The sequence below is a fragment of the Dryas octopetala genome, chromosome 4 (assembly GCF_963921425.1).
Source record: "Dryas octopetala chromosome 4, drDryOcto1.1, whole genome shotgun sequence".
NCBI lineage: Eukaryota > Viridiplantae > Streptophyta > Magnoliopsida > Rosales > Rosaceae > Dryas > Dryas octopetala.
In genome coordinates this window covers 17,253,070-17,267,772 of record NC_141369.1, presented here as the reverse complement: position 1 = coordinate 17,267,772, position 14,703 = coordinate 17,253,070, and the positions used below count along the sequence as shown (strand labels likewise).

Sequence of the window (14,703 nt, the reverse complement as noted above, 5' to 3'; positions counted from 1 at the left end):
CCACGTTTAGCACAATGTTAGAAAAGTGTATACACTGAATAGTGGAGGGTGGCACTGTGTCACTGTCCTGCTTCATTAGCCACCGCACACGATTTCACTTTCTAGGAGAATGGCTTCTCCACTAGCTAGGGCTTAACATGTCAACGTTTTTGAAGCTCACGATTCAAAGAGATTCTTGGAGCTCGTGGTCATGGTTTTTCTTGGTGGCTTTTTCTCGGTATCCAACCAACCTCTCTAGGCCAGTTGCTGTCACCATAATAGACGTTAGAAAAAAAGTGACTTATATTAGAGTCGTGTATATATGTAATCCCACATCGACTATGTAAGGAGTCATCCATTAATGGTCGAGACATTTTAGTAAAAATCAATAAGTTTGGGCGTGTGTGGGTCAGTGATGATTTCATTGATTTGTGATCAGACTCATCAATCGGCTTTCGCTCAACAATTACTTAACACCTGTTGCTTTAATTTTCAATTGACATGCACACCAACCTTTGCTGAAAATTATGGCACAATTAAGTAGCAGTACTTGTCCTTGGCAATCGCTTTCGATCATGTAATTGCTTGCTGCACAGTAACTCAGCAGTGCCATGGTTTTCACGTAACTACAATTTTTTTTCATCATTAATTATATGATTATGGGACTAACATCACCATTACAATAAGGACAAGTTTCTTCCATGAAAAAATGAAGATTTTTAGCTTTCTGAAATAAATTAAAGGAAGAGAGAGAGACTGAGAGAGTTCTTATGCAGGCTTGGTAGTACGTACGTATAATATATGTTTTTATAGCTAACTAGTTTTCACGACCAAAAGAGTCAAGAGCAAACAATATTAATATGAACCTGTTGAACAAAATTTGTAAATAAATAATAATAATAATATTACCTAACATAATTTTACCCAAATTCATTTCAGAAATAAGGGTTTTATTATTTTGGGTATGACCCATGCATTCAAGATGAAGTACATCTCTTAATTACAGTCCTTTGACTCAAGGGAATACTCTTTGATTCCAATTGCTATGAAACCAACAGATCATCTTGCAAGTGTTTGGATTTCCAATAGATAAACGACCCATTGAAATGAAATTTATTTATGATTGCAGTTGCACCTGTATTTTAGGTTGCCTACGTACCCATTGCAGGATCAAACCACACGTAGTTCCAAGGTTGTAGGATTTAAATGGGTGGATGACCCACTTAAAAGATTTGTGTAATTTGGGTAGGGTTTAGAGCCCTTGGATTGGATTTGAGAAATTAATTCAGAGATTTTTGTGTGTAGAACTAATTTATGAAGGATTTGGGTGGATTTGATTTGGTGCAAAATTAATTCAAAGAAATTTGTATGAATTAATTCCTAAGGAAATTTGAAGAATTTTGCCTTGGCTTTCTGTCATTTCTTTGTTTTCCTTGTCTAATGCAAAGGAAATATATCTCAGCCATGAGATTTGATTTCTTTGTTGGTTGAGATGGTAGAGAAGGTGATTTCTTTTGTGGGGTTCAGCATAAAACCACCAACTTGGAAAATTAATTTTGTGGGGTTCAGACCAGAACCCCCATCTCTTGAGAGATGATAGATTTATGGGGGGTTCTATCTCTGAACCTCCATCTCTTCAGAGATGATAGATTTATGGAGGGTTCAGACTAGAACCCCCATCTTGAGATGAAAGTGATTTATGGAGGGTTCTGACCTGAACCCCCATATTAAAAGAAAGAACACCGTCAAGGGCCACTACCTTGAATTTGAACAGCAACGGTCTTGCATTAATTCTCTCTTTTCTCTGTACTTTCTCCTTCAGCCTTTCGGTGTCTTCTTTCCCCTTTTTTTTTTATATGGCCATCTCTACTCTATTTATATTTTATAGAGACAATGAGAGGCTTAAATGATGAGGATTAAGTCTATTTGAATTCAAAATCAAATACCAATCCCTTATTCAAATAATATGATCTGATTTTTATTTTTGGATTGACATCTAATCCTTTCCTTTTTAAAACTCTTTTCCTCTCACTTTGAATGTATCCAACGTGGGGTTTATATCCCCAACCATATTTTTTGAATTTTTGTGGTTCAACAGAACCAATTCAAAGTTAAAAGGATTCCATTATAGGGCACATGATAAGAACAAGGCCATTTTAAGAATTGAAAGGGCTTCTTCCTGAAAATTCCAACTTTTACATATGAGTAAGCCATTGTGTTTGGCAATTTTTAGAAAATTTAGATCCCGCCCAATATCTTTGAAGATTGTAATACAATTGTACATGTGACAATGTTGTTTAGCAAAACTTTTTATTCTCAACCTCCAAGCTAGGTATTCTTATGATGAGTTGTACCAATTGTATATTTGACAAAGTGTAATACAATTGTATATATATAGAACATCATCCCTACTCAAAAATCATTTATCACTTAACTTTTTTAGGTTGCGTGTCATGCTTTCTATCACGAAAAGTTCTTTTATGGTAGGATGGGGCCTCTTCATCGTTGTAAGAAGATAGCCCATGAACGTTCCACACTTCTTATTAAAATTTAGATTTTGCTAGCATCAAAGCTCATGTTTGTGTAAGTATTCACAAGCTGATGATGGATGTAAACTCTACGTATTACTTCTATACTATTAATGACTTACAATCAGCGCATGAATGATGTTAGGAAAGCTCTTAAAATGTGAAGGATCACCTCCCTTTATCTCTCCCATAGACCCCTCACTATAATTGACCTAAAAAAAAGACTCCTCTCTCTCTCTCTCTCTCTCTCTCTCTCTCTCTCTCTCTCTCTCTCTCTCTCTCTCTCTCTCTCTCTCTCTCTCTCTCTCCAATATAAAGGAAAAACAAAAGCTGCAACCTCAAACCTCTTTGAGGGGTGTTTGCGTTTCACTATAAGCAATCTTCTTGGGATCACCAAAATTCTCTCCACTTTCTCTTTTTCACTCCCTCGCACAAACACCATTACCACTACCTTCTTTTCTTTACTAAAGCTGCCTTGTTCCCTTCTTTTTCTCTCTCTCCAAATTCCCTCATCCCAAAACTACCCTTCTCAAAAAACAACTCCCCATGATTCCCAAGGTCAGTTTCGTACTCTCACCCGCCAAACCCAACACAGCCATACGTGGCAAGCAGTACAGGTGTCAGAGCTTGAGTGGTATTGCTAGGCAGTAGGGGGGCAAAGGACCAAAGGTGTAGACACGCAGTTTTACTAACTAATTAACTTTAGAGCATTTTTGTTCAAATATGTGTATATACACATACAGCAATGCTTTGCTGCCAGACGTCTGGGAGGAAGATTTTGCGCGACTGATACATCCCAGCCGCTCATTCGCTTTTAATTGAATCTTGTGGCTGGTAATTCATGTAGTGCTAAAATAAAATAAAATAAAAACCCTTTTTTTCTCTCTCTTGCCCACTCTCTCTCCTGCCCAGCTGCCCTATCTGATCTGTCTTTTGCTATTCCTCCAAAATTCCAGCAGTTTTCTTCTGCCTTTTTCCTCTCTCCCTCTCGCGTTCGTCAAAAACCCACAATACCCAGAAAATTTGAGTCATGGCAACCAAATAGCATTCTCTCCATTTGAATCCAAAAATTGAAAAGCATACCCGGCGCCAATTTAAGCTATTAACAGCAGAAACTAATATGTGTGTTGAGAGAGTGGAGAGAGCAGAAGCTAACATTGATTGAAAGAGAGGAAGAGATTTTCAATTTTTGGATTCGAATGGAGAGAATGCTATTTGGTAGCCATGGCTAAAATATTCTGGGTATTTTGGGTTTTTGACGAACGCGAGAAGGAGAAAGGGAAAAGGCAGGAGAAAATTGCTGGAATTTTGGGGGAATAGCAAAACACAGATCAGATAGGGCAGCTGGGCAAGAGAAAGAGTGGGCAAGAGAGAGAAAAAAGGATTTTTATTTTATTTTATTTTAACACTACATGAATTACCAGCCACAAGATTCAATTAAAAGCGAATGAGCGGCTGGGATGTATCAGTCGCGCAGAATCTTCCTCCCAGACGTATGGCAGCAGAGCATTGCTGTAGACACATATATACATTAATAAAACACTATTATAATATTTGAGATTTAAATTTGATGAGGTCTTCTCTTTCTTTAAACTTCTGGTGTGAAAGAACGCTCGAACACTAACACATATCCAGCCTATTTTTTAACTAGTGTTAGAGAAAAAAATTCTTAAACTTAATTCATAAATTTGGAATCTCTAACAATATTTTTTAATAGTTGTGTTAGTGTGTGTGACAGCGAATCTTATGGGGATCTGTGAGCACTGAAAAGCTATCACACGTGTGAATGCTAGACAGGACTGGGACATGATGGGCCAGGCCCATCACGTGCGGGGAGAAAAGTCTTATAAAGTAGAGTCACTCACTGTTGGTTGCCTTCCTTCCAAATCCAGAATCCAATTTGTGTACTGGTCATGAGATCGCTGTAGCACGCTTGGATTCCCAGTGCTCTTGTGGGCTCCTACGTACCCTACTGGGCCCACATTCATTTTTACCTTTTCCTTCTCTCATCTTTCTTTGTTTTGTTCCAACTTGTAAAGATCAAAAGCATTCCTTCCCTTTTTGAAGATTGAAGAATGCTCAAATTTGAATTTGAGCAAGCCAAGATGAGCAAAGAGAAGGGTTTAGAAGATACGTTTTCTCTAACTAAAGAAAATTATCTTTCTTTTTAGACCCAACAAGTCTTAGGCTTGCATCTGGATATGAAGATTTAAAAGAAAGAACAAATTTAAGATTTTGTGTAAATTGTTTAATAAAGGCTTTAGAAGTACATGGTAAGAAAATATACATGTAAAATTGGATTATTTGGAGAGAAATTTTTTTACAAATACGAAAAATGTAAGCATATATAAGCATGAGAATGTAAACTATTAGATTGAAAAATCTTAATTCAGCCATTTATGAAGTCATATTTTCTACCTCAGCTGATTGTTATTTTGGTTTAAGACTTATTTAAACTGAAATAAGTGATCTTGCCTCTTTCTGTTTTTACATAAATTCAGTTTAATATAAATTCTGGGCCTACAAAGTGTACCCGTAACCATATTACATGTGGCAAAGCAAGAGTGCTTTTGATTTGCAGAATTCACCTAAGCACTTCTTCAATCGATCTACCAAATTATTTGTTTTAATTTCCTCATCTTGGGTACCCTCTTAAATAATTAATTCCCACTTTATAAGTTCATAAACTGTTCCCTTATTCCACCACATTGTGCATCAAGTACTAATCAATCACTGTCTTACAAACTACTGCCTAAGAAATCATGTATGTAATTAATGGACAAGACTCAATTAAATATCCCAAATTTGAAAAATCTATGCATTAGAAAAAAGAACAAACTTGCAGACCACCAAAAATCACACAACTACAAATTTTATGATCTATTGTTTGTCTGTTTTCCCTCTAAACGTGAACCAGCCAAATTATTGAGACTAACAATAATGTAAAATGCACAATTGCATTAGCTAGCAAATTATAGTTATTGATATCATATCTCTTGGGACACAGTGTTGCATACAACACAGATTAGTCCAATTTTTGTGACCCATCATGCACCCTTGTACATGGACATAGCCAAGCCCAGTGATCAAGTCATTTGTAGTATGTACTTGGAGGCTAACCTGAATTGGTAAAAGCCACATATAAACTGGCTCTAATTAATTTCAATCGTGCCTGTTGTGATTAATTGTGCATGGTTGGTAAGTGACATATTTGCATGCATGACCATATATCCAATTAAGGCTAAGCTTGCCCACAAATGCGCAGCGCACGTGGTGCTTCATGCATGACAGCAACAACTCGATCTTTCGGTTTTGTTATCAAGATGTTGCATATATAGTGGATGTTGCCAATACGATCGAGTCACCCATATGTATCCTTTCCTTTTTTTTTTGGAAAAACGATAATATTTTCTGAGAGAAACTTTTCTGCAACAGAGATATGGCTAATTTAGTATCTCAATCCAATAACATAATGACATCTATATTAATTTTATACTTCATCATATAAAAATTTCTCCAATTTCAACATAGAAACTATTTTTTGAGATGTTAAATCAACCCATATATCTGTTATAATTAAGTATGTTTTTCTCATATTTTCTTGGTTATTCTATAAAATTAATAATAGTTAATAAATTATTGGTTTGAAGGATTGATGATTGACCAACTACTTGGCTGGTTGGAAATGAATGGATTGATATCCTCTTAATTATCCTCCACATAGTACGTCGAGTTCTCACACACAATTAATATGTGAAACTCATTATAAAAATGTTGAATTCAGTATGGCTTTTGTGGATGGCTAATTAACAATCTATGCATGAAATTAAAAAAATAGCAAATTAATTGAATATTGGTCTAATAATCTTTCTCTTTATTATGTTAGAAGAAATCCTAAATTCAAATCTATGATTCTCTCATATATATTTCTTTTTACAATGTAGTACAAATAGTTTTCCATTACCAATTAAGCACTGTTATTTGTATCATCTTTTGAATAAAGATGAGACCCTCACAAGTAAATTGTACATCAATTAAAAAAAGAAGGTCCATTGATTTTAACTACTAAATTTCAATAATTTTTTAGTTTAGGTACTAAAATTAAATAGAATTTTAGATTAGGTACTAGTTGAAAAGTCAAACAAATTAATAAAGTAAAAAGTATTAGAATTTACAATTATTACATTACATGCCACTACAATAAAAAAAATAAAAAAAATATTACATCACAATATTACATTAATTTATATTATATTGTATTAAAAAAAATTAATCCAGTCACAACTTAACTGTGACTGTCTTGGTAAATTGAAAGAGACAATTCACACCACTATACTATATATTATTTTGAGTAAAACTATTGTTTTGACCTCTATTTATACTATATTGTAGTATAATTTCTCTATAAAAAATTTAATTAAGTCACAACTTAAATGTGACTGTCGTTCAGTCACAACTAAATTTGAAGTTGTGAGTGTCGTATAGTTACAACTAAATGTGAAGTTGAGACTACATTAGCAAATTTTTAAGATAATATAAAAGCCTCAAGGGCAATTTTGTCAAAACCTTATCAATTTAACTAACACTAATTATATATGGGCCAAAGGATAAAATGTCAAATGAAAAAGGCTCAAATCAAAGGGGCCAACATATTTGTGACCTAATCTAAAAAACCATATTTAAATTTGATAGTTCAATTAAAATATTATATGATATTCATGCTATACCAAAAAATTATTAAAATTTGATATTTAATCTTAATTTTTTATTAAAAAGATGGTCCACCGTACCGAATTTTACATTCTATAATTTCTATTATAAATTGTACATACGTGCATATATACTCAAACACTAGTTCCTTTGTACAGGGCTTATAGGCTCGTTCATAGTCAGACGGAAAAAAGTTTATAATTAATTAAGGGGCGGGGCAATGCGATTAGAATATGATCAGGGTTAATGTCGAATAAAAATTTAGTCAACGTACGCATGGATGGTAGGTGGTCACGTAGCCCACTATCATTTTAATGGCATCATTGTTGTCAACTTCTCCCACTTCACCAACCATGCATATGCAAATTATGAGCAATATACTATTTTAATTACCACGTACAAAAAAAAAAAAAAAAAAAGATCAGTGTTTTAAGTTTTAACATTAGCAAATTTTAAATCTTTGTTTAATTACTAGGTCGACTCGTATCAACTCATTTTTCAAGCTCAACTTGGGCGATCAACTATAATTAAGTTTATTGATCAATGGTTATTCGTTGTTCATGTATGAATATGATTAATGATTATACACGCTAATACTAAAGTTAACAAAAAAGTATTTATCTCAATTATATACACCCAATGAAGTTCCCTATACAGGCCAGTACCATTTCAGCCTATACCACTTTTGACCATAGGATAGCCTTTTCTTTTCCTACAGTCTAAGCTAGCTTTCATGTTCTGCTCTTAAAATAATTAGTTAAGCATAATGCTATGATAATTTATTTAGCATATCACACTGTTATGATTTTGTGGTCCTTCCCTAATTAGTCTCCTAGAAGACTAGCTTGCTTCATAGAATATGCTTTAATTAGGCATAAAAGATATATAATTAGCTTCATTAGTTAATTGTTAATTAGTATTTCTTCCCAACAATTCTCAGCAACCAAATTCCTCACATCTTCCAAAAAATTTCCCATGTGTGTTTGATATGAAATTCAAAGAAATTTGTGGCTCCCTATAAAGTTATTGTGTCCCCCTCTCCTAACTTATTCCCTCAAACCACCTTATGTTCAAGTGAAGTACAAGATATAATATGTCATGTCTAAATGAATGGTCCAAATTAAAACCAAAACTGTTATTAAAGCTTCTGTCTTTTGACATTTTGCATTTTGATATGAAGCACTAGTTGCCGCCAATCATGGACATCAAGCCAACAACGATATGTACAAAATCGACACAAAAAACGAATGAAAACCCTAGCTAGCAAGCTAGGGTGACTGTTTTTCTTCCTTACTAAATTACATATATGCATCTTAATTTGTTAGATCGAACAATGCATGTTTTAATTTTCCTTTAAGAAAAAAAAAACGTTCATTTGCCCAAAAAAAAAGAAAAAAAAAACGTAACATAGTAAATATATGAATCCGCACATCATGAAATTTTGGAGGCCTTCTACAAAAATGAAAATAAGGCCTTACATATTATGGCCTCATGACATACTAATTTTTTTTTTTTTTTTCCATTGCCCACCATAAACTAGGCTGCATCTCTTTTCATGCAATAACACGATGACTTAAAAATCGATCGAAACCATTATTTTACTGTGTGTCGAACTTTTTGGCTTAGTAGAATTTTGTTTTGTCCTTATATGCGATTGACCCAAAATATATTAGCGGTAGCTAGAGTGATATTTGGTTTGAAAATGAAGTTTATGAACACTTTTATAGATGCTTAAAAATATCTTTCAAATGCTTTTTATCCCAATCTCTTAGCTTGCAACTTTGGAAGCCATCCAAATTTGATATCGATGCTTATATCGGATCAAAGATTAGATTCTTTTGTCCACAGCTTTGGAGACCATGCATCTCTCTCCTTCTTTTCTTTTCCTCAAACTCATCATTAATTCCCCTCATTTTTACTGCCCTTAAATCCACGCCGCCAATGAAATTCACTCTCCGGTCGGTAACTTTAATCAAAACATTAACCAAAGAATAATGTTTAATTTGCACAAACAATATATGATTAATTAAAACCAAAAAGGGATGAACAAAATGTACCCTTTTTGACTATCAACTCCTCATATATATCATATATATCATATATATATACATGTTACATGAAGATAGTGTTATATTCAAGCAAGGTAGGTCCCACCATGGTGATGAAAGTATGAAGAAAATCTGCCTTTGCTTTTGAGTGCCTCATCTTCATCCATCTCTTCACTTCTTTTTCTTCCACTTAATTCGAGTGTGAACAAAACACAATCGATTTCCAACATATCCAAATTCACATCTTCCAATATGTGAGCTTTGCTAGCCACAATCCTTCATGCATGTTGTGTACGACAATAAATCATTAATTAATAATTTTAATATGCTAAAATTAATTATCATCAACGAGTTTAGAATTATTCATGCGAATTAAGAAAATGAAGTAAAAAAAAAAAAAACAAGAAGAGATTAAGATAATTAAAGAACTAATTACAACAAGAAAGAGTTAAATTAATGTTATTTTCTGATGTAAACCCCCACACAATTTACTTCAAAATTAAAGCTAATAAAATTCCCATATCACCAACCCTTTTTTTTTTTTTTTTGGGTTATGGAATTACAAGATCAAACCATTAGCAATGGCTCGATTTCTATCGAAATACGTAGTCTCATACACAGGCAACTCTTCACGGTACCTTTCTTCAACCCCAACCGTATCCAACTCAAAGAGATCAGAGCTCGCATAACTCGCCGCATCATCATCATCTTCTTCATCCTCATCGTGATTGTTGTTCTTGTTCCCATTGGTCTTTCGATAATTGTTCAACAAGTAATCTCTAGCAACTTGTTCAACTCGACGACGACGATCATTCTCATCCTCATCCTCGTCCATTACATAACACCCCCGAAGCTCGTCCTCATATGCAGGATTTTTAATGGCGGCAGCCACCGCCATTAATCCCGGCTCGAGGGTCTTTTGCCCGCACGGCCGGCAGTCCTCGCCTACGATCACGCTCACCGGGTAAAACCTCACCGACCTCTTCGCCACGTCAGCAGCACCACCACCACCATTGCTCATGGAAAGAGGCGTTTTTCGCAAACAGGACCTCGAAAACGAAGACGCGGAGGAACAAGCACTGGTGGTGGTACTTGAGTACCCCATCTTTGTTGATGATGATGATGATGATGACGACAACTTGGATGACGACATTGATTTTCTCTCCGAACCCAATTTCTCGTGAATCTTTGCCTTCTTCGCGTGCCCTGCATTGAACAGAGAGTTCAGAAAGCTCGCGAGCTTACCGCCCGGGGAGATCGGCTGCTTCACCTTCTTCAAGTCGCCGTAGATCTTCAGAGCCTTTGATTTCGTCTTCCCGAACCCGTTTTCGGGTTTGGGCTTCTCCGGCCGGGCCGCCGGAACGCTGCTGGTCCGAATGGGCTTGGGCCTCTGCATGCTGTAGCACGACGACGAGGTTGACCTCGATCTCGAGGCGTACGCCGAATATTCCGACTCCGACGAAGAGAACCCGCCGCCGCAGCTCGATTCCGACGAGCTCGAGCTCGAATTCAACAACCCATATGCGTAATTCTCCTGATTTTGATGAATGTAGTGCTGCGACTGCAACTTATTTCTGTCGAGATCCGCCATGGAATTTCGTCGAACACTTTGGACGGTGTTGGTCTTCTCGCTGCTCACGGCTGCTGCTTTCTTCTCCATCCACTTCTCGATCAAACAGGCTCGTCGAAACGTCATCGTTTCATCCTCCTCTGCTTTGAACCCAGTGGCAGTTGCAGTAGTAGTGCTCTGTTTCGTGGTGCTCTGTTTGGTTGTGCTCTGTTTCTTTCTCATGGTTTCTTTGTACAATAGGAGCTCTGGTCTTTCTCTTTGGTCACCGCCGTTGTTGCCTCCTTCGTCAATTGAGCGGTAAATAGCGTCGAGGAGAGTGGAAGAGAAAGATGGGTTTTCTCTGCGGTGTCGGCCGTGGCGAGATTCTGATCTTTCTGATTTAATATCCCACCTCTCCATTAATGGCTTTTATAGTGCTACAGAACAGAGTACAGGGTTGATGGGAAACAGTAAGTACTGGGTTTTCAATGATTTTCAATTATGAAGCTCTTCCTGTTTTGTCTGCTAGAAGCAAAAGCTGAGAGAGAGAGAGAGAGAGAGAGAGAATTATGAGAAAGACATGATTTTGAAGACACAGAGTCTAACTCTGCTCTGTTTTTTTGCTCTCATCACTGTGTCTGCTGTGTGAGGGCAAAGAAGAAGAAGAAAGAAACAAAGTGCGCATGGGCTTTGATGGGTTCTTGATAGCTTTTAGAGAGAGAGAGAGAGAGTAATGAAAACCAGAGGCCACGCCTGTTTGTGCAGAGAGAGAACAAAGCAGGATGATAATTGAAAGAGAGACAGAGAGACTGTGAGTCTGTGTGAGTCTCTTTTCTTTTTTTCACACGCTCTTATAGGTGGTTGGGAGCGCGTGCATGCAAATGCCAAGTTGGAATGAGGGCCCAGCTTGGCACTGATGACGTGGTATTTTATTTATTTATTTTTTTAATTAAATGATTCTCATAATTTTTGCCATTATTGAATTGCCTTCTTCTTTCTTCTTGCTTCTGTGTCCTACATGATACACACACTGCACACTTTGCCTCGCTGCTCACTTAGACTTGAAGTTGAGGTGACCTAAGATCTTTGCTTTTAAGCCATAAAGATAACAAAAGGGTATTAGTTATTAATTAATGTCTAGTGTATGACATTAATAGAAGATGTTGATCCTAATTCCTAACAATAATACAACCTTTTTTAATTAATTAATTGGTCTTTACTATTATTACTTCCTATTTACCAATTTATATAGGGCAGGCTCTCTTTTTTCTTTGAAAGACACTTAACAGTAATTTTTTTTAGGATAATGACACTTTAATAACAGTTAAAGATCTAACTTTTCCAAGCTAGATCTCATTCATAACACTAAATGATTATTGTATATGATCTCATAAGGAAAGAAGATAGTTTCCTTTATTTTCGAGCTATTAGGCAAGGTCAGTCTAAAAACATGGTATGTAGGCAAAGGTTTATTTAAGACAACCCAATTTCAAGCAACTCCTCCTTAATTGAATCCTAATTAAGCCAAGGTGCATAAGTAAATGACTTAAGCACGAGCTAATTACACGGAGTTCTTCAACATTAGAATGATTCATTTTTTTATTTTTTTTTATTGCATATAGGTTGATTAATATCCTTCAAACTTATAAAAATTTACAAGAGACTATCTTATATGTTTATGCATTTATTTTTTTCATTAAATGGCAACTCGCATGCATATATCTCTTGAGATATGCACATTAAACATATAAGATTATCTCAAAAAAGTTTTTTTACTATAAATACCACCATAGGTTAATACATTCTCAAATTTGTTATAAAGGACACATCTTATGAGATTTCTAAAGATGGGTTGTACTTACTTTGGAGTTTGGAGGAAGAGAGGTGAAGCATGAGGATTTGGAAGGTGGAATCGGGCGTGAATAGGAGTATATGATTAAGCAGTATTATTGGGCAACCCCAACTCCGGCTATTTTGGCTGCTTAATTAGTCCTCTAATTGGCAGTCAACTAATGCGGCTCACTCACTAGTCACTATAATTAAGCTACCTTCCTCTGTCTAGTTAGGCTATGACACCTCGAAACACATAAAAAGGACCAAGTTGTTAAAATTTATTAATCGACACCGTTGACAAACTTCTTTACTTTTTCGTAAACAAACAAATAAATCATTACTAAAGCTAAAGCTGCATGTTCTCTCGATCAAAACAATTTACATATTCTTATATTGTAATAATCTGACATCTCTTAAAGAAAAAGACAGAAACAAGAGAAAAAAAAAAAAAAAAGAGCTAATAAGAGAAAGTGAAAATATCATGTGATATCACATGGAAAAATAAGTAAATTTTTCTTTCTCACTTCTCTTACATACCTATGCATGCATATGTATATGCATCATCTCATTCATATACATGTGCAATGTATATATAATATGTATTCATGACTTCATGTATGTAACTTTTATGATCTAACTTGAGGTTGAAATGATATTGAAGCAAAACCCAAGTTGATAATTACAAATTTATAATACCTTTTCTTACTAGCATGGCAAGGAATTGAATTTTGAGCAATTCAACCATCAAATCTTTTGTATTGTATGAATGCTAAAGTTAAGACATCCAATTCAGAAATGATTGGTCATAGATGGAGAGTGTTAGAGATCTAATTCTTAAAGTTTAAGCTGTTACGAACTTAGAAAAAAGAGAGTCAAATTAACACTTCTTTAGCTTTATCATAAGAGTAAGATAAGTGAAGATAAAATTAACATGATAATTGATAAGTGAGATCAAGATTTCGAATTTAGAATTTCCTAAAATTAAAGTTCTAATGCTATGGTAGAGAACCAGTACTGAACTCTAAAAAATTAAATTATCAAAGATTAGATGAATAATGTATATCAAATTAATAGAGATCTAAAATTTTATTTATTGCAATGCAAAGTTTGAAATAGCCGACTGTGAGATTTTTATATCCTCAATATATACTTGAGAGAGAGAGAGAGAGAGAGAGAGAGAGAGAGAGAGAGAGAGAGAGAGAGAGAGAGAGAGAGAGAGCATGTTCTTAGTGGAGGGTGCTTATTTCCACAATGATTGCACTCGTGGCTCCTAAACTTTTTGGGTGAGCTAGAAATGGAGATCTAGAGACTAATTAATTAAAAGGAATAACAAAGCCAGCTAAGCTAGGTATATGTGATTTGATTAATCCATCAAAGGATTAGGACAAGAGAGAATGTGTGAGTATAAAAATAAAAAGGCAAGATTAAGCCAATAGACTAAAGAAAAGGCCTCCTAAAAGCAACGTGCGTGTGCCGTTGCTCTTCTTCCCTTCCCTTTCCTCACATGTACGTATACCCTTCGATCAAGTCTTCAAGCTCAAGAAAATTCCTCATTATTGTATATATTCCCTACATCATGTATATTTATAATCCATAAAAGCCCTACTATTCATCATGCTATGGCCATGAAATCGATTTCTTTTCAAGTTCCATGCCAAAAGTTAACATAATTTAATCAACTACTTTGCTAGTTATTCAGTTTAACCGTACACATGAACAAAAAGAAAGTAGTGGGTAAGGATTCACACCCTAAATTAATATATAGAAATGTGACCATCAAGTCATTCATGTTACTTATTTTCTATTTATAGTTACATTGATCATGTGTATCTATAGGATCTTAAGGTACTTGGTTTGGTACTTTATAAAATGAGAAACGGTAAGCTAAAGACTAGAGGTTACACGGCTGATGGATTTTATTGCTCATAATCTAAGACTATAACCATTTCTTTCAATTCAATAAAAGTTTATATTGATTATTAGAAAAATAAAAAGTTAAAGATCAAGAGTTTTTTTGTTGTTTCCAATAAAGTGACTCAAAAAATAAAAAAAAATG

At 35.1% G+C, this 14,703-nt stretch overlaps 1 protein-coding gene across 1 annotated transcript; it reads right to left on the bottom strand.

Moving 5' to 3' along the window:
• Positions 1-9,624: 9,624 nt before the first annotated feature.
• LOC147287478 (uncharacterized) lies at positions 9,625-11,620 on the bottom strand. Its single transcript, XM_086240583.1, has one exon. The coding sequence runs from the start codon at positions 11,232-11,234 to the stop codon at positions 9,825-9,827; it is 1,410 nt and encodes a 469-aa protein (XP_086096709.1). The 5' UTR covers positions 11,235-11,620; the 3' UTR covers positions 9,625-9,824.
• Positions 11,621-14,703: the final 3,083 nt, after the last annotated feature.